At 41.3% G+C, this 17962-nt stretch overlaps 2 protein-coding genes across 6 annotated transcripts in view; one reads left to right on the forward strand and one right to left on the reverse strand.

The window, feature by feature from the left end:
* Nucleotides 1-3889: 3889 nt before the first annotated feature.
* On the forward strand, nt 3890-8651 carry PDCD5 (programmed cell death 5). Its single transcript, XM_027663917.1, has 6 exons — nt 3890-3991; nt 5570-5610; nt 6481-6542; nt 6965-7056; nt 7303-7374; nt 7663-8651. Exons 1-6 carry the CDS (start codon nt 3926-3928, stop codon nt 7708-7710), a joined length of 381 nt encoding a protein of 126 aa, XP_027519718.1. The 5' UTR covers nt 3890-3925; the 3' UTR covers nt 7711-8651.
* A 522-nt stretch (nt 8652-9173) lies between these two features.
* ANKRD27 (ankyrin repeat domain 27) overlaps nt 9174-17962 on the reverse strand; it is a 54114-nt gene continuing 45325 nt past the window's right edge. For 4 of the 5 annotated variants that reach the window (XM_027663913.1, XM_027663912.1, XM_027663911.1 and 1 more), the window contains exons 23-29: nt 17247-17444; nt 16027-16146; nt 15323-15484; nt 14346-14454; nt 13021-13102; nt 12432-12504; nt 9174-10822 (exon numbers count right to left, since the gene is read on the reverse strand). In XM_027663913.1, the coding sequence (XP_027519714.1) occupies nt 10547-10822; nt 12432-12504; nt 13021-13102; nt 14346-14454; nt 15323-15484; nt 16027-16146; nt 17247-17444 (1020 nt within the window). In that variant the 3' untranslated portion in view covers nt 9174-10546. The remainder of the gene's footprint in view (nt 10823-12431; nt 12505-13020; nt 13103-14345; nt 14455-15322; nt 15485-16026; nt 16147-17246; nt 17445-17962) is intronic. The other variant, XM_027663914.1, reaches the window with a different exon arrangement.

The raw sequence follows: 17962 nt of genomic DNA on the forward strand, positions 1-17962 counted from the left end.
TATGTAAATGTATAAACATATATATATATAAATATACACACATGCACACACAAATTTAATGGATTTTCCCATGAACTGAAAGCTACACATGAACTCAAGTACTTTGCAGGTGTTGGACTTAAGCTGTGACTCATTTCCTACTGAAACCTGTAAGATACTTATTATTGATTTCACAGCTTCAGTATCCCACTTTTTATAAATCAATATATAAATTTATATAAATAAATATATATAAATATATATAAAGGAACGTCTGAGTGTGCTCCTCAGAGCTCATGGCACTGCACGGATTATATTTCCTGTTTATCCTTTGAAATAAAATGTAGTTAAAAAGTTTATGTATAAAATTGTAATGAATAATCTTTTCCTTGTTTCCCTCCTGTCTTTTACAATCTAACATCTCCTCCCACATCATCATTCCATTTCCAAATCTGTTCTACTGTACTTTGATGTCATTGCATACAAATCTTTGCAGACCCATGACCCAGCCTGCGCAGTGTTTCTTCAGACTGTATTTATTTATTTAGTGCCCACTGCTGAGGCACCTGTTCAGAGTGTTGCATTGCAAACAATCCTTGTTAGCATTGGTGTGTTTGTTATAGAAAAATTGAAATTAAAGGGGAAATTTTCTATGGCTTCAGTAAGCTTTGGAATAAACACAATATCATTGTATAATAACTAATTAGACGCTTAAAATTCACTGTTAATTATTGAAGATTATATATTTGGGTTCTACTGCTGATGTAAATTTTTCTTCATTTTTCTCATATCAAATACTGAGTTAAGTTTTCTTTTTTTTTTCCTTAAATATTAATTTTTTTTAAATGCCTTATTTCAGTTTCTGCAAGGTGGAAAAATCTTGCAGTGCTTATTTTGAAGGCACTGCAATGTTTGCCAATTTTTTTTAAAGGTCAATAGCAAATTTTATGTCATTAAATTGTGCTAAAATTTTAATTTAGGCCAGAAATGACTAAGCAAGGATTTCATCAAGCAAGGATTTTGCCAAGCAGGGATTTCCAGTGTATCTTCCAATCAGAAGTACTAAACATGGAGTTTGCAGAGTGTTGTCATAACTGTAGGTATTTTGCTTTATTTGCAATTGCTTGAGGAAGGAGATGTTTTCTTCATTAGCTTATTCATGCATTGCCATTCTTCTGTTATGGTTGTAATATGGTGTCATTCCAAGGATGATTGTAAGGTCAATGTGAGCATTACTGAAAGAGACACACCATTTATAGTGATTAAAACCTTGTGGAAGAAATCAGAAGCATTTCTTGAGCCCTCTAGTGTCTGAGATGGAGTCTCAAAGGGCTCGGGAAGGATCCTGCTTATTGACATTGATACCCTTGAGATTTTTACAGATCTTTTACAGTACTTTTCCTGTCACTCTACTGATCTACTAATGTACATATAGTCCATTATTCCTGGCAATCCAGCTGATACTTAGCACCTTTCACAGCTGACATTCTTAAAAAATACAAAATATTAGTTTTAAAACAATGGGGGAAAAAAAGACTTTTTAAAGCATCTTTTTTCTGTTTACCATTTCTCATCGATATAAATGATATGCAGAATTCCGTGGATATATCAAATGTGTTTAAAACTTTCAGGAATCCACCATTTCTGCATGACATTTAAAGGTGCTGAATGTTATAAAGCAACTCTATTGATACTGAAAAATCTGTGTCTGTCCTTCCATGCTTTCACATTGGGCTGCCCAGTTTGCAGAGGAAATGATATGTGCCTCCAAGCTGAAAAAGAAACTAGCCAAAAATCATACACAACCTAAAGCACTGTGCTGCATGACTCCAGATTCCTTTAATGAACTAAACTCTCCCTTTTTGCTTCCCAAACGTCACACTGTAATGGACAATAACTATGACAACACCTTCTCAAAACATGAAAACTCATCAGCTGCCAGCTCACTGCTAATAAACTCATCCAAAACACCTTATTAAGTCATAACCTCCAAGTGTGTGAGCAAACAATGTGCAATCAAACTCGCAACACAAATATCTATAAAGCGAGATGAAGTATTAGGATTACTGCGGCTTTCTCTGAGCGAAGCCAAGCATATGGTGGTAAAATGGAGCATGAATTTACAGCAGCAGAGATGTACGATATAGATTAAAGCTTCATCTGTGAGAACATACTGCACGGAAAAAAAAACAAACCAACAAACCTTTTTTTGGTTTCTGGTTTACGGCACGATGAGCACCAAATGCTATTGCGTGGACCGAGGGCTCCCTCTGCTGCCAGCGGGGAAGGGAAAATGAACTAAAACCAAACCCTGCCTCCAAAGCCACTAAAAACGTGCTCCCGAAGCAGATTTTCAATTTATCAAGGACTAAACAGGCTATGTGAATGGATGAAAGGTTTTCAGGTAGGATGGACAGGCTCCTCTGATCCAATTAGAGCGTGCAACGTGGAAAGAGCCAAAGAAAATTAGTTCCACTCCACCAATTCTGTCAAGCCCTTGACACATTTTGTTACATTTTAAAACTAGACCAGAAATATTTGGTAATTTATCCTTATAGAAACCTCTGTTTTTAGGAAGTTGTGGATTATTCATCCTGGTGGAACAGGTTTTCATGTTCAAGTTGTTGCTTTGGTTAAATTAAATCTCAAAGCACAAGTGAAAGACCTACAGCCTCTAATGAGAATATGTGAGTGACCAGCACTGAGAGCTGAAATTTCAGATGTCAAAGTTACTTATTTAACATGACTGCAGCTATTAAATGACTGTGACAACAATAGCTGCTTTGAGTTGCTATTAAGGTTACTTTGTACCCAGCCTGATCAAGGCCAGTACCTTTGTCAGTTTTGTTTTGGTTTGGGGTTTTTGTGGGTTTGTTTTTGTTGTTTTTACGGGGTTTTGTTTGTTTGTTTGTTGGTTAGGTTTTTTTGTTTTGGTTTGGTTTGCTTTTTGTTGGAGGTGGTTTTTTTTGGTGGGGTTTTGTTTGGTTTTGTGGGTTTGTTTGATTTTGTTTTCTTTTGTTTTGTTTTTTTTTCCTTGGGTTTTTTGTTTTTATTTGATTCCAGGGACAGGGCCATGGCTGAGGGGCAGGATGTCTTTCAGTCCTTGTTGCTAACTGTGGGATGCAGTGAGCACAGCACAGTGAGGTGCTTTTGGGGAGTCACAGCCGAGCAGAGCCTGGGGAAGGACGAATCCATATTGCCCCTGTGGGATGCTTGGCCAGATCCTGCCCCTCTGCCTGGATTTTAGAGGCAATCAGAGGGCCTGTGGCAGACCCAGAGCCCAGAGCCACGAGTCCAAGGGCAGCAGTGACCGTGTGGAGTCACTGGTACCAATGGACACAGCAAACCCTCGGAGTTCCAGGAGCCTGGGAGCAGCTCCCTGGGATCACAGACACAGTGGACACACCCTGTGTGTTCACACACGGGGCACTCACAGGTCTGACCCCATCCCATTGCGACTCCCGACACCAGCAGCTCCCAAAAGAGGGGCAGCTCAGGAAAGACCAGGAGCTGCTGGAGAGGGTCCAGCAGGGGCCACGGAGATGATTTGGGGTCTGGAGAATCTCTCAGACAGGGAGAGACTGTGTTTAGTTTGGAGAAGAGAAGACAGAGAGGGGATCCCAGCAACCCAATGTCCAAGAGGTGTCAGGGGAATCCCAAACTCTCAGCGGTGCCCAGTGACAGGACAAGGAGCGATGGCCATGAATGAAACCATAAAAAGTTCCACCTCAACATGAGGAAGAACTTCTTTCCATGTAGGGTGGCAGAGCACTGGAACAGCCGCCCAGGGAGGGCGTGGAGACATCCCAAAGCCAGCGGGACACGGCCCTGCGTCCCCTGCTGCGGGCGGCCCTGCCTGCACCATCGGCGTTGGATTGGCCGCGCCTGGCGCGGGCGCCGCGCTCGGCGGGGGATTGCTCGGGCCTGGGCGGGCCTGGCCTCAGCAATGGCGGACGAGGAGCTGGAGGCGCTGAGGGCCCGGAGGATGGGAGAGATCAGAGCTGAGCACGGGGTGAGAGATCAGAGCTGGGCACGGGGTGAGAGATGGGGGAGATCAGAGCTGGGCACGGCGTGAGAGATGGGGGAGATCAGAGCTGGGCACGGCGTGAGAGATGGGGGAGATCAGAGCTGGGCACAGGGTGAGAGATGGGGGAGATCAGAGCTGGGCACGGCGTGAGAGATCAGAGCTGGGCACGGGGTGAGAGATGCGAGAGATCAGAGCTGGGACGCGGTGAGGCACCGCCCGTGCCCCCGCCCGGGCCGCTCTCGGCGAGCGCGGCGAACGCCCCTGGGAGGCTGGAGGGGAGCGGGGACAGGAGAGGCCTCTGGTGAGTGAGGGGGCGCGGCCCGGCCGTGCCGGGTCTTGGCTACAATCGGCACTGCCCGGGACCCGCGGTCACCTCCCCTCAGCAGCCCTCCTTCCCTGGAAGGTTCCGCACACGAGCGGTCCCTCCCCCGACCTTGCTCCACACCACTCGCTATCCCATGGATTACCTTCCAGCCATCTCGGTTTTCAGAGCTGAAGAGTCACGGCATGGTTCAGGTTGGAAGCGACCCCTGGGGATCACCCGGTCCAACCCCACTGCCCAGGCAGGGTCACCCGGGGCAGGGGACACAGGAACGCATCCAGGTGGCTTTGGAATGTCTCCAGAGAGGGACACTCCACGCCCTCCCTGGGCAGCTCTTCCAGTGCTCTGCCACCTTCAAGGTGAAGAAGTTTTTCCTCCTGTTGAGGTAGAACTTCTTGTGGTTTAGTTTATGTCCATTTCTCCTTGTCCTGTCGCTGGGCACCACTGGAAAGAGTCTGGCACCATCCTCTGACACCCCTGGGAGATATTTGTATGGATTTATATGAACTGGCAGTTTTGTTGTCCCTGTGAAGGCCCTCCCAGACCTCTGAGCAGCCCTGTTCTCTTTCTGTACAGTTTCCCATCCTGCTTCCACCCTTTTAAGTGTTACCTGTAAAATCTGAGGTGCAGATTCTACATAAAATTCAGTTTTTTCCTCTTTGTTGCTTGCTTCTGAATAGTCATCACTAATAGTGACTTGGAAGTTTGTCCCCTTTTATTTTTCATATGTATTAGTATTTAATGCAGGACCAACTCTTGCAGAACCCCCATCATTGACTTTTCATTGGCTCCAGGAGTTAGACTTGATGATCCTTGTGGGTCCCTTCCAGCTCAGAATATTCCATGATTCTGTGATTCTCTGATCTCAGCTGGGATTGGGTTTTCTTTTGTTTTGATAAATACAAAGCATTACATTTAATTTCACTTATCCTTAACTTACCTTATGGGTTTTGTCAGTTTTCTGGGCTTTGGGGAAGTTTATTAACCTACACCTAAGGGGAAGTCTGTGGATAGATCCAGGAGCAGCACTCACCCCACTGTTGGCATCGCTGCGCTGTGAGGAAAGCAGAGGGTGGCATTTTTATTTGCTGGGGCAGCAGATTCCCATTTCCAGGATCTCATCCATGGCCAGGCGGGTTCAGGCAGTTTTAGCTTCCATGGATGCTGCTGGAATATTTAAATGGACTGTCCTGTGTGAAATGTTCCTGGACTGTGGTGTTTACTCCACTCTCATTCCTTAGGAGCCTCCTGGTGATCCATCGCAACAGGAAGCAAAACAGAGGTACCCATGAGACTACTGAATTTTGGTCTTGCATCTAATAATAATTTGTAACCATTTACACTCTGGGTTTTTTTGAGTATTTAATTTCTTTGGAAAACTCCCCCTCATTTGTTTTGTTGTTGGAAAAAACACCTTGGCTCTTCGAGGTTGGGAAGAGTTCGTGGTACAAATCTTGAAGGCTGGCACAGCTCCTCCCAAACTGCTGCTTTGTCTGAGTGACCACTTTGGGTTTGGCTCCGTTACTGCAGCAGGAACAGCCTTTCCTAGCTGGTTTGGTTTTTCTGGGATAGCTGTTGCAGTTAAAAATATGAAACAAAATGCTTTGTGTGGGAACAGTGTTTAGTATTTGTGCTCAGGGGAACACTGAAAACAAATGTTTGAAGAGCTGACTTGGCACACAGTCCAAGTTTGTATTGACTGAAATGCATAAACTAGAATTGCAGATGGTCAAATATTGCAAATATATGAAGACTTAGTGAAAAATGCCAAATTCATAATGAGGTTTGGGTTTGTCTTGCCATTGCAAGGACTATTCCTTGTGCCTGCTCTGCCATACACTGCCTTGGGATGAATTCCACATGGAACTGAACACAGGATCCAAAGTGGGTAGTCTCTGAGATGTAATCATAAGCAGTAAGAAGGTGTAAGTATTAAATTCCATCTTGATTTCTTGGAAGACATTGCCAGCTGTGTAACTTCAATGTACATAGAAGTGCCCTTGAGAGGAAAAGCTGTAAAAGAAATCATGTAACTATAAGGTTTGAAGTGATCTTCCATGAATCAAAAGCGTTCTGTAGTTTGCTGTTCTGTACATGTTATTTTAGGTATTTGAAATCCCACTTCTAATGTGTGGTTCATTTTCCCTTACAGGGAAGCAGAGATAAGAAATACTATTTTAGCCCAAGTTCTTGATCAAGCAGCCCGTGCAAGATGTGAGTATCCAAGTAACTTTCAAAATTCCTCACCTAGTGGAGGAATCCAGCAGGTGCTTGTATGGAGGCCAGACTAGAAAAATACTGTTGTTGCTGAGAAGATAAAACTTGCAGCAATATCAGTGATTGGAGGGGAGGGTTTAACTGACATCTGAATAATGTTAATCAATTTTTTTTTTTAATTGATAATAGGAATTTTAGGGAAAGTAAAAATTGGTTAATCTAATAATGAACAAATACTTTAAAGTAAGAAATATAACTGCCTTGTTTCTGGCATAAGTGAAAATGCTTTTTTCAATTTATTTCATGACCCTGGCATGAAGGAGACGATTTCAAAGGGACATTTGTCACTTTTTAGTTACTTGGTGAAGGTATTTGAGAATGTTTTAAACCCAAATGAGCAGAGCCTGTTTTTGTTGCAGTAAGCAATTTAGCACTTGTGAAACCAGACAAAGCAAAAGCAGTAGAGAATTATCTTATACAGATGGCAAGATTTGGACAGCTAGCTGGAAAGGTGAGTATCTTTTCCCAGTTCTTTCTCACATATATTCATTTTCAAACCCAATTCACTCTAAAAAGAAAAAAAGGATGTTTCTCATAGCTGTAAATTAAATAACTGAAAAGGTGATTGAGAGCTTTTAAATGTTACTATATAATTCCATCAAAAACCTTTCATAAGAAAGGAAATTGTGATTCATTGTTTTTTGATACCAAGCATTTCTCAGAATGTGTTTGTACAGCTGGTCTTTCACTCTCCTAGGTATCAGAACAAGGTTTGATAGAAATACTTGAAAAAGTGAGTCAGCAAACAGAAAAGAAAACAACAGTGAAGGTAAACTCTCTTTCCTAAATGTGATGTTGTTACAAAACAGCAGAAAAATAACAGATATTGGACCAGTTTGGTTCAGGGCAGAACTTGGTATTGCCACCTCTCAGCCCTGCACTGGTGAGTGCTGGGATGAAATCAGAGCAGGAACATCTGCAGCTGGGCTGTGACACTGGCAGCCCCACTGGGAGAGGAGGGATGGGGGATGTTCTGTCAAATGCAGAGTGGGAAAGGCTTGTGCCAGCCTGGAATTACTGTGACCCCTCTATTTTCACCTTATCTGTTTCATTTTAGTTCAACAGAAGGAGAGTACTGGATTCTGATGAAGAGGATGATTATTAATACCACTGTAAGGCTGCCAAACAAACGCCTGCAGAAAGGCACCTTGCTGTTATCAGGCAGAACACAAGACCTGAACATGTTTACGCTTCTTCACTTTTTTTTTTTATTATTATTATTATAAAAGGCCAACAAATGAACTTGTAAAATAAATTTGAGAAGGGGGATTTTATAACTTAAATTTTTGTAGTCTAAGAGTCCCGAGCAGTGCGAGGTTCCCCACGGCTTCATGAGCATGAATGTTTTGTTGCCCCTTACTCAGTGTGTAAGCTCTGCTTTCAGCCACTGCACACATTTAACTTGCTGCTGGTGGAGATACCAAACACAGCAGGAGCCAAGTGAGAAGCTGGGAACAGCCACTCTCCAGGAGTTTAAAATCTTGCCTCCAAGTCCCAGAAGTGTTAGAAAGGAGATTTCCTGAGCCCCTGAAGGACCCCTGTCGAGCCATTCAATGGCTCTCAACTCCTTAGTAGAAATTTAAAAATAAAGTGAAGGCATCAAATAGTGTTTGGATCAGGGGACTCCATATCAGGCAGTCTGTGTAAAGAAATGGTAACAGCAAACAGCTGAACCACTGCTCTGTGAAGTTCTTGGGCTATCTCCAAAAAAGCAAGTTAACTGTGTAACAGCACTGTTCAGACACTTGGTATCGTATGTTCTTAAAACTACCTCCACTTTTATCAAATGGCTGGAGTGTTTCTTACTGGAAAAAAAAAAAAAGACCATTTTCCTAAACTTTCTGCAACTCCTGCATGCATAAATTAAAACTGAACTTGTGCTACACCTTTATTCAAAAATATGGTTATGGAAGTTAGTAGGATAAATACTGTAATGTGTTGATAAACACTCTACCACCACAGACCCCCTTATCTGACATAACAGGATCATGTATGATTCCACCTGCAGTGTTTTTTGGAACAGAATAAAATTATTTCAAGTGAGCACTAGTGGGTGTTTTTCATCTTATGTGAATGTGTTTAAAAAAGTATTAAGCAGTTGTTATTTTTGTTTCATTTGGACTAGATCTGGAATTTTTCTTGAATATCGAGGTTATTCTTACAGGTAAGGACAAGTGACTTACTCTGGGTCATCTACAGTGTCACAAGAGGGAAGAAAACCTGGTTTGTCTCTTTCCTTTCGGGTCTTTTGGCTTTTAAGAGCTGAACATCCATCCATTCTTTTTTTAATGTGAATGTAGAGCTGGAAAAGGAGGTTATGTGAAAATGCTCAGTTTCACTAACAATTATATTTTGTACACCTCTGTGCCTTAAATCCCAAACCACACAAACTAATAATCCGTGAATGTGGGAGGGAAGAAAATCATATTGAACTGAAGAGTAAATTCCAGGAGATCCTTTAATTTACAGCTGGATGCAAGGTGAAGTCTTCAAATGCCTAAAAAAACCAAGCAAGGAAATCTGCACAACAGATCAATGCTTGGACAAAAGGACTCAAAGAAAACAGCATTTTTCAAGAGTTATTTTACTAGTTTTTGCTTTCTATCATTTGGCACAAATCCAAGGCACATCAGAAAATCATATGAACTCATAAATTATTAGAAAAATAAACACATTACCATCAAATCCAAATGTCATTTGACATTTTAACTCTTAGATTAAAAAGTTATTTGAAAAACCCATCAGTCTGTCTTCCAGCTTTGTACTTTGCCAGGCAGGTTACTAATACCACAGTTAAAAGAAAGTTATCCATAAAAATAGTTTGGAAATAGAAATAAAAGGCAAGCTGGATGTGATGAGCCAAGAATAAAAAATCCTGCACTGCCAAACCTGGCTTGTTCTATTTACATGTAACTGAACAGTGGAAAATGAAGTTGAAATCTAAGCAGCCACCTCGTAGTTCCCTGTGAGCTTTCAGAGATCACCCCGGGGAATGGGGTGGGATTTGGCCTATTCCAACCAAAGCTCACTGATGAGAGAAGTACCTTTCATATGGGAATGTCACCTTTTTAAGAGCAGTCCAGAGCAGGCTCCTAAGCAGTTCTGTCTGCAGATGTTGCCCAGGTTCAGAATCATGAACAGTTGTGCATTTTGGCACTACTTGCTTTAGAGGAAGGGAAAACCCAACTATTCTGTGTGTCCCTACACGCTTCTGCATTGTTTTTTATTAGGCTGTGAACAGCAAGTCCAAAGTTCAGCTTTGTCAAGGGCTCTCCACTTTTTCCCCAGTATTTTGGCTCCTGTGTAGGATCTTGATGCTGCAGCTCTAATACAGGGGAGCATTGCCAAGGAATCAGCAAGGATTGCATCCCTTCACATTAATAATGCAGTGCTGCAGATGTTATGCACTATTGTCTGCCCAGCTACTGAACTATACAGAAATATATACTATAATGGTTTGTAACATTACAATAAAAATAGAGACATTTCAGTTATCTCTGGCAATAAATACCTTGTTATCCAATATATCTTTTTATATATATATAAATATATTCTCAATGTAGTGATAAAAACTGAAAAATGCAAAAATTATTCAAAGACTTTTAAAACAAAGTGGGTGGCTGAAAAATACAATACAGGGTTTCATTTGGTTTACTGTTACACAGAATTTTTTAATAAGTGCTAAGTAGGATAGGAAGGTGATTCTGCTGTCTACATCTTGGTATGTCCCTGTTTGTGAGATCAGTAATGATCTGGCTGTTAGTTACCTCCACCATAAACAGGAGTCAGTCTTCAAAGTGCTAAAACATTCAGTTTGTGCTGCAGAGCTGTCCTGTCCTCTGCTCTGAGCACAGGCCTGCGAGTGGCACTGACGTCTTTGACACACAGTGAAAGGGTAACAAAGCTCACACCACCGAGTTCCTCAGCTTTTGGCATCCAATTCAGTGACCTGAGACGGAGTCCTCACAGCAGTCTTGTGATTGTGAAACACCCAGACTTCCAGGGCTGGATGAACCACTGTCACTGCCATCCTCTGCTGGAAGGGGCACGTTAACTGTGTGTCTGCGCTGCATTAACTTGCTCCTGTGAGGAACTTCCATCGTGTCATCGTGTTCCACAAACTCCCCACTGCTTCCCGTGTCCACACCCTCAACTGTGCTCTGGGCCAGCGTTCCCACAGACTTTAACTTGGTTTTATCAAAGCTTTTAATAGCCATCTGTGAGGAGAGAGGAAGGGGATGTTAAGAGCATTACCTACTTCCTTCATTACAAAGAAGTAAAATGAATATGGTGTTATAATTATCACATCAATTGCATGGTATTCTTTATACTGAAAATGCAGCAAAGGATTAAAAATGGCAGACTTTGTAGGAGAGTAATTATACTTTGGCTATATATGAAAAAATAAGAAGAGGCCACATCAGTACCAGAACTGAAAACAGAACAGGCATTCCAAAACTTATTTTCACTGCAGTATCCCAACATCATCCTAACTCTTCTAAACACCTTTTGTAATGCAAGTCTCAAGGTACCTGAAATTAACAGCCCTTTCTTTTACTATTAAGAAACATGGAAGTAGCAATACAGACATGGTCAACCAGGCACTGCTGAAGGTAAAGGCAAAATTTCCCTGCTTCCAGTTGTTACCGGTGAGGGAAGAGACACCCACCCTTCCCCCTCCTCCCTTAATGCCTCTTTTTGGTCATTCCAACTATTGTATCTTCCATTTCCACACCTGCTCCTGATTTTTCCTTTACAGAGGGGGTGGCTCTCCTTGATTACTGACACAATTGAGAGCTGTGTGGCTCGTGAATTCATTGTACAGCCACAGCTGCATGAACTCACCACAGCACGTGGCTGAAGAGCTGTGTTTCATGGTCACATATTAGTTTTTTGACACCTGTGTAATGACATGACACACTGCATTCAGTGAGCCACAGTTATAAAATCTAAATCCCATGTTTAATTAAGTAGTGGAATATTATCATTAATACAAGAAATAATAAAATATTACAGCTTTATAGCATTAATTTGGCGTTCTCAAGGCTCTCTGCAAATGTTCAATCTCCTAAGGGCTCTATGAAATAGAACAGTATCCCATTTTCTAGATGGACATGAGCAGCGAGTCTGCATTTCCAAGGCTGTGTCAATCTAATGATGGGCAGCTGCTGGACTAACCTGGGCAAACCTGCTTTGTTTTGGACAGGTTAGTTTTTCTCTTGATTAAAGTGTGCTGAGATGGTTCAGCAGAAGGTGCAACAGGAGCCAAAGGCAGCGTAAGGAGGAAGAGGGAGCACATGCTCTGGGTGAAGGGCAGCATCCAACAGCCAGGTTGGTGTGGGGTGGCACCACACTCACAAGCAATCTATCACATATATTTGTGTCACAGCTGACAATGCAACATGCACTTTGCTGTCACCCTTGCAAGCAATCTCCTCCTCTTACAAGCAGATTTATGCAAGCCCTGATTTTAATCTACTGAAAAATGTGTCTGTTGCCAAAGCATCCCTGCTTGGCTACAGCTCCTACAACCTGCATGGTTTTTCAGTCCTAGGTTTTGCTGTAATGACACAGAAAACAAGAGATGAAGCCTGCAATAAGAGGCTTAGGAGGTTTAAAAGTAAGAATAAGGTGTTTAAGAGGTGTTATTGAAGAGCACCACTGAAGTTTGAACAACGATGAACCAGCAGCAATTTTCCAAACAGGTCAAGTGACTCAACACCCATCACTAGTAAAGAAACTTTCCTCTTATATGTGCCCATAGTAATAGAAAACAAACATATTTGCTATATCCTACAAATAATTCAAGCAAGTATTTCCACTTACCTGGTGCAGTAACTGATAGTCAAAATTAGGGACACTTTTATCTCTTGTTATTGTTCTCCGTAAATGTTTTTCTCTAAAGAAAATTTTAAAGAAATGAAAGAGATTAAATGTCTTTACATAAGCCTTTCATAAAAGCCTCTATCACAGAAGCTCCACAAGGTGGAACTCTCTCACCAGAGACAGGTTGCTCCCTTACACCACCTTCCCTGTATTTTACTACAGAATAAATATTAACATTAAAAAATATAATAGGCAAACCCCAACCATTGAGTGAACACTAACATTATATTTTTAAAGCTGTCTGGCTCTGAAACCCTTAAATGATGGTACACCAAGTATTAGTGCAAACTCAGTTTTAAATACATTTAAATATACTTGTAAGTGCTCCTTCAACTCCCAGTGAGCATTTCGTGCCCAGAACATCTGCCTGGGGATGTGAACGTGCAAGCCTTGGGGGATTAACATCCACTGTCACACCAGCATGTGATGTGTAACCATGACTGACCCTCTCTGGGCTTTATTAGCAGCTGTATTTCTTGTTCATGTATGGGAAACAACAAACATACTCTGAGGAAGCTCCTCTGCTTACTTGTTAAATCTGTTAATTGATTGGACCAGTTGAAGTTGTCTGCTTATGGGATCATCGGCTTTCTCACAGGGCTTAGAATGCACTGGGGGTTTAAAAGAACAGGCAGCTAAAATTACAACTGAGTCACGCTTAGGAATTAAAAAAACACAATTCTGAATGAAAAGTGGCATCTTCTGACATTAGATTTTAAATTTTACAGCAAAACTGTAACAGTACTAACTTGAATCAGAGTGGCAATTTGACTCTGGAAATTTTAAAGCATTTTAATTTGCAGGAGTAAACATTCTTCATCAGATTAGCATGACTGGCCAAGCTTCTGCAGAGACTGTGAAGTTTTACAAACCTGAATTAACACACAGATGCCAAACATATCTTCAATTGTTCTTTTAGAACTATTCTCATAATATTTGAAAGAGCTATCTCAATTTTAGGCATCAGCGCACTGTGATTAATTGTGGCTTTCCATTAACCAGACATTCACAATCTTTCCAAGGGTGGAATGCAAGAGTTATTTTGAAAACTCATGGCCGCTGAAATGGGCACTCCTGCTCCTCATCTTCCTAGTTCCTGCTCTGCAGCCTCCCTGTCCTCTTTCTGCCTGGCTCAGCACAAAACTTGTTATGTCCCTTGCCCCAGGTCAGTGAACTCTACCAGCTTCAAAATGCACCTGAAACACTTGTGAGCCAGCACAAGGGGAGTAGTGGATAACCCAGATCAGAGGGTGAGAGGGGAGGAGGGATGGTAACACCTGTCTCCCGTGGCCATAAGGCACTGCAGCAGCACAGCTGCACTGTCACTCTGTGCCACGTGCCTCTGCACATTGTCTGAGGCTGTGCCACATCCTGCCACTGCTCAAAGTCCTCTGCAAACTGTGCTGAAAGGTTCAGACAGTTCCCTCTCTAGCTCTTATTTCTGTCTCAAAATATGAGAGACAGTCATGAATGAAGAGTCACTCCCTGACCTGTTTCGGGGCAAATTAAATGACAAAGTCATTTAAACCTGTTTTACTTTGCACTGAAATGCACAGTTAATACATGCTTAATTATATAATCTCAAATGTGGTGTGTTTTTTAACTTTAAATGCTTCTGTATATGAAATTTGCACACATACCCCAATAAAGTAAAAACTAACTTTGCAGCAATGTCATGAATATAACACAAAGTCTGCTGCAGTTACAGTATTCTAAGTGCTACCTATCATAAATATGCAAAATAATTGACAGTTCTTTAATCATATGTAAATCAATTACATTAAATATTTGATGTATTTGCATATGAATTCTTAAATCCCTTTTTATTCATACCAGTGGAAATATGAGAGGTACCTTTTTTCCTTATCTTGACAGTAGCATGCTGCTCACTCTCCTTCTCTCCTTCTGCTGATGTGGGTACAGAGCTTGGTGCTGCTTCCAGCAACTTCATGATATTTGAGTTCTTCATTTTAAGAGTTTCCATATTTTTCACCATTATTAAAGAAAAATATCAGTACAATTTAGGATTTTAGTCTGTGCAGAGTGTGTCAATTAATTGCTGCCAAAATGAATGTAATACACATGAAAATATTTCATTATAAACATAAACTTGAAATTGTATCATTTTCAGTAGGGGAAAAATCAGTGTTCCACAAGTTGCACTGTACCAGAGCGACGATTTAGTAGCCTTGACCTCTTATTTTAAACTATACAATTTATGGTTAAGCTAATTTCAGTTCAAATGGTAATACACATGCTAAAATTGATTCAGTACAGAACTTAGTGGTCATTATGCTACATCTCAGGCTATTTAAGCATATAAAGAGAGGGACCATGCATCAAACCCCTTAAGGATGAAAAAATTCTGTATCATTTAATATTAGATAGAATGAGAATGTTATTGCTATTAATAAAGGGGAAGCTCACAGTTATCTATTGCAAGATAAAAGGTATGAAAAGGCTTGAAGGGCAGAAGGCGGTGGGTGGAAAAAGGAAGATTGCTGGCAGTGCAACTGATTAGTGAAAGGTGTTCATTTGCCAGCATTTCTTCTGCTCTCTCTGCCATTACATAATTTAATGTCATTTTTATTTACATACGTGCTTTCAACTCTTTCTAGACTCATCCTTTTTGCCTAGGATAACTTATTTTAGAAACAGGTTTCACATAATCATTTGTACGTTGTACAATAAAGAGGCATCTGAAGTCTTTGTATCACACGTGACTGTTCAATACAGAAATCTGACAAACATTGTCCTGGCAAACACTTCTATTTGCTGCCTTTCCCCCGTTGTGCACAGGGAACTTTGGGAATGGAGGTGGCTGCACTCACGGGCTCAGCACAGTCTGCAGGGGTGCAGCTCCTGTCGTTCCTCAGGTGTGTCAGGGCCCCGCTCTGCAGGAGCAGATCCACCAGGGCCTCGTTCCTCCCCACCACGGCCTCGTGCAGGGCTGTGTTGCCCCTGGCATTGGAAAGGTTCACAGAGGCTCCACGCTGGATGGACAGTAAAATGAAATCCCACTTATGAAGGCAGGGTAGCACAGACTGGAGATGGCACATTATTCTGTTTTCCTCTCCTTTCCCATGTAGGAACAAGGACAAGGCAGTAGAGTCCTCTGCAGTCACCATAAACCATCTGATCATATTATTTCCTCCTCTCTCATAGCTCCTGGATCAGCTCACTTCATTTTTGCATATATCTACTATACAGTCCAAGTTTAGGAGATACTTAAAAACCCCCCAAAACCACAATAAAAACTCCTATGGGATAGAATCATAAGCCAGAAAACCCAACACCTGTCACATAAAAGTTCCATAAAAACAGCTAACTGTACAATAGTAAGGTAATATTTATGTAATTAAAATCTGTGAAGGGAAAGCATTGAAAAGAGTGAATTAACAAACCCTCTTTCTTTTTTCTCTGAGTAGTTTTCGCAGAAAAATGTCAAACTAAAAATACTGATCCTGAGTACTGGGTAAGCACAGATACCACCTAAGAAATACCACTCTGAACATTCTGTTTTCAGTGATCTTACCTGTAACAACAGGGCAGTAGTCTCATAGTGACCATTCAAGCATGCATAAATTAAAGGAGTATTTCCATATATATCCTTTTTGTTTTGTTTAGCATTGTAATCCATCAGACACTTTACCACCTATGGAAAGAAAAAACTTTTTAATTTAAGATACCAGCTAACCACAATCATGCAGTGAAAGCCCCCCCCCCTCTACTTTTTTTAACCATTTTTCGGAAATCTAGATTGAGAAAGGGATGGAAGAAAAAAGGATGGAGAAAACAAGTGTCACATTTGCCAAAGAGATGACAACCACAAACAACTCTTCCTATCAGATTAATTTTAACACACACTTTTAAAAAAACCCCAAAACTTAAGCAACTTCAAGAAAGTCCAGAAAATAAAACTCGAGTTATGTGGAAAATATACATAACCAATAACTTAACCAAAGATCAAAACCAAACCACCACAGCAGCAGTACCCATCAGACTTTTCCCAACTCATAAGAACACTTGGAAGGAGTTCTTTATGTTGTAAATATCCCATGAACTAACCTTCATTAACCTACAAGTGCAAGTTGTATTCTTGTTTTTATTTGCTTCCCTAGTGCTTTTGCCTTCCCATCATCTTCACAGTTCTTTTTTCCTCCTGCAGTCCTCAGCTCCTTATTCTTATAACCCTAGTTTTCCACTTTTCTGCATCTTCCCATTTGCTTTTCTGCCCCTGCTTTTTCGCGACTGTTATTCTTCCCCTCTCACTTACTCTTCCTCGTGTATTAAAACCCTACCCTCAGTGAGGGACGAGGTTATCTGCTACCCTCAGAGCTCAAACTGGCTCATAGTCTACTTTAATGAGTCGAAAACACAGCAAATATTTAATACTGTGGCTACTAAAGATACCAAGAGGTGCACATAACCTCCTTGAAGAGAAGGTATAGAGGAACATACACAGGAAGATTCAGCTTCACAAGGCATTTTTAAAGTGTTTGAAGTATGACAGTAGCTTTTGGCAGCACTTGCATTAAACCAGTATTTCAGATCATTTAGTAAGAAAAGGTGTCTACTGAAACAGTTTCAGCGGAAAGATCCCCTTTTCATCTGGAGATTTTAGACATTGAAAGAAAAAGCAGAGTCACCAAACTAATTTTCTCTGTTACTGGTTTAGTCTTGTTGATAATTTCCCACAGCAGCTTTTTTGTTGGTGACTAAGCGTCAAACAGCTTTATTTAGAGGATGAGTTACCTGGAAGTGCCCTTTCTGGCAGGCCAGGTGAAGAGGAGCTGCGTGTTTTGCATTCTTGGCACTGACACTGGCCCCGTGTTTCAGCAGGAGCGAGACAAGCTCGGAGCGCCCGTGCAGCGCTGCCATGTGCAGCGGAGTAAAACCATCCTGGTTGGAAACGTTCACTCCCAGCCCATTGGCAGAGATCCTTGAAAATTTCTGTTGAGGAAAAGACACCACGAAACTATAAAGACAATCATGCTACTTTCTGTTAACCAAAGAGCAGCCAAATACCTGCTAAGTTTATACAAACCGAGGAGATGGATGTTACAAGAACTTCTGCTACAGAGCCTAACTTGAGGACTCCAGGAAAAGTCAGCAAACCAGAGCAGCTGGGTGGTATTTTTGAACAGAACAATGTTATTGTTCTCTCTTTTCTTCCAACATAATAACTTCATAGACAGAAACTCCAGGAAAAGTATTCATGATATTAAAAAGAGACTAAAGCAGCACAGGTTGAGACAAAGTAAAACTCACAGGTTTTTATACAGCTGTTAGGATGCTCATAATGGATATTAGTTAATGAGTTACTTTCATTTATACAGACATTTATGCTATTCAAGACAGACACTACACACCTGTTTTACTGCTACATGAAGCTTGAGGTAATAAGGATAAAAACTAAAATTAATTTTACTCATCTGGAAGCAATACTGGCCCAGAGAGCAGATTCCCAC

Source organism: Corapipo altera, unplaced genomic scaffold (genome assembly GCF_003945725.1).
Source record: "Corapipo altera isolate COAL_440 unplaced genomic scaffold, ASM394572v1 224, whole genome shotgun sequence".
Classification (NCBI taxonomy): Eukaryota; Metazoa; Chordata; class Aves; order Passeriformes; family Pipridae; genus Corapipo; species Corapipo altera.

Coding starts and splice junctions, on each gene's coding strand:
- PDCD5 (XM_027663917.1), top strand. CDS start 3,926: ATGGCGGACGAGGAGCTGGAGGCGCTGAGGGCCCGGAGGATGGGAGAG. Junction 3,992..5,569: donor AGATCAGAGCTGAGCACGGG/GTGAGAGATCAG, acceptor CTCATTCCTTAG/GAGCCTCCTGGTGATCCATC. Junction 6,543..6,964: donor TCAAGCAGCCCGTGCAAGAT/GTGAGTATCCAA, acceptor TTTTTGTTGCAG/TAAGCAATTTAGCACTTGTG.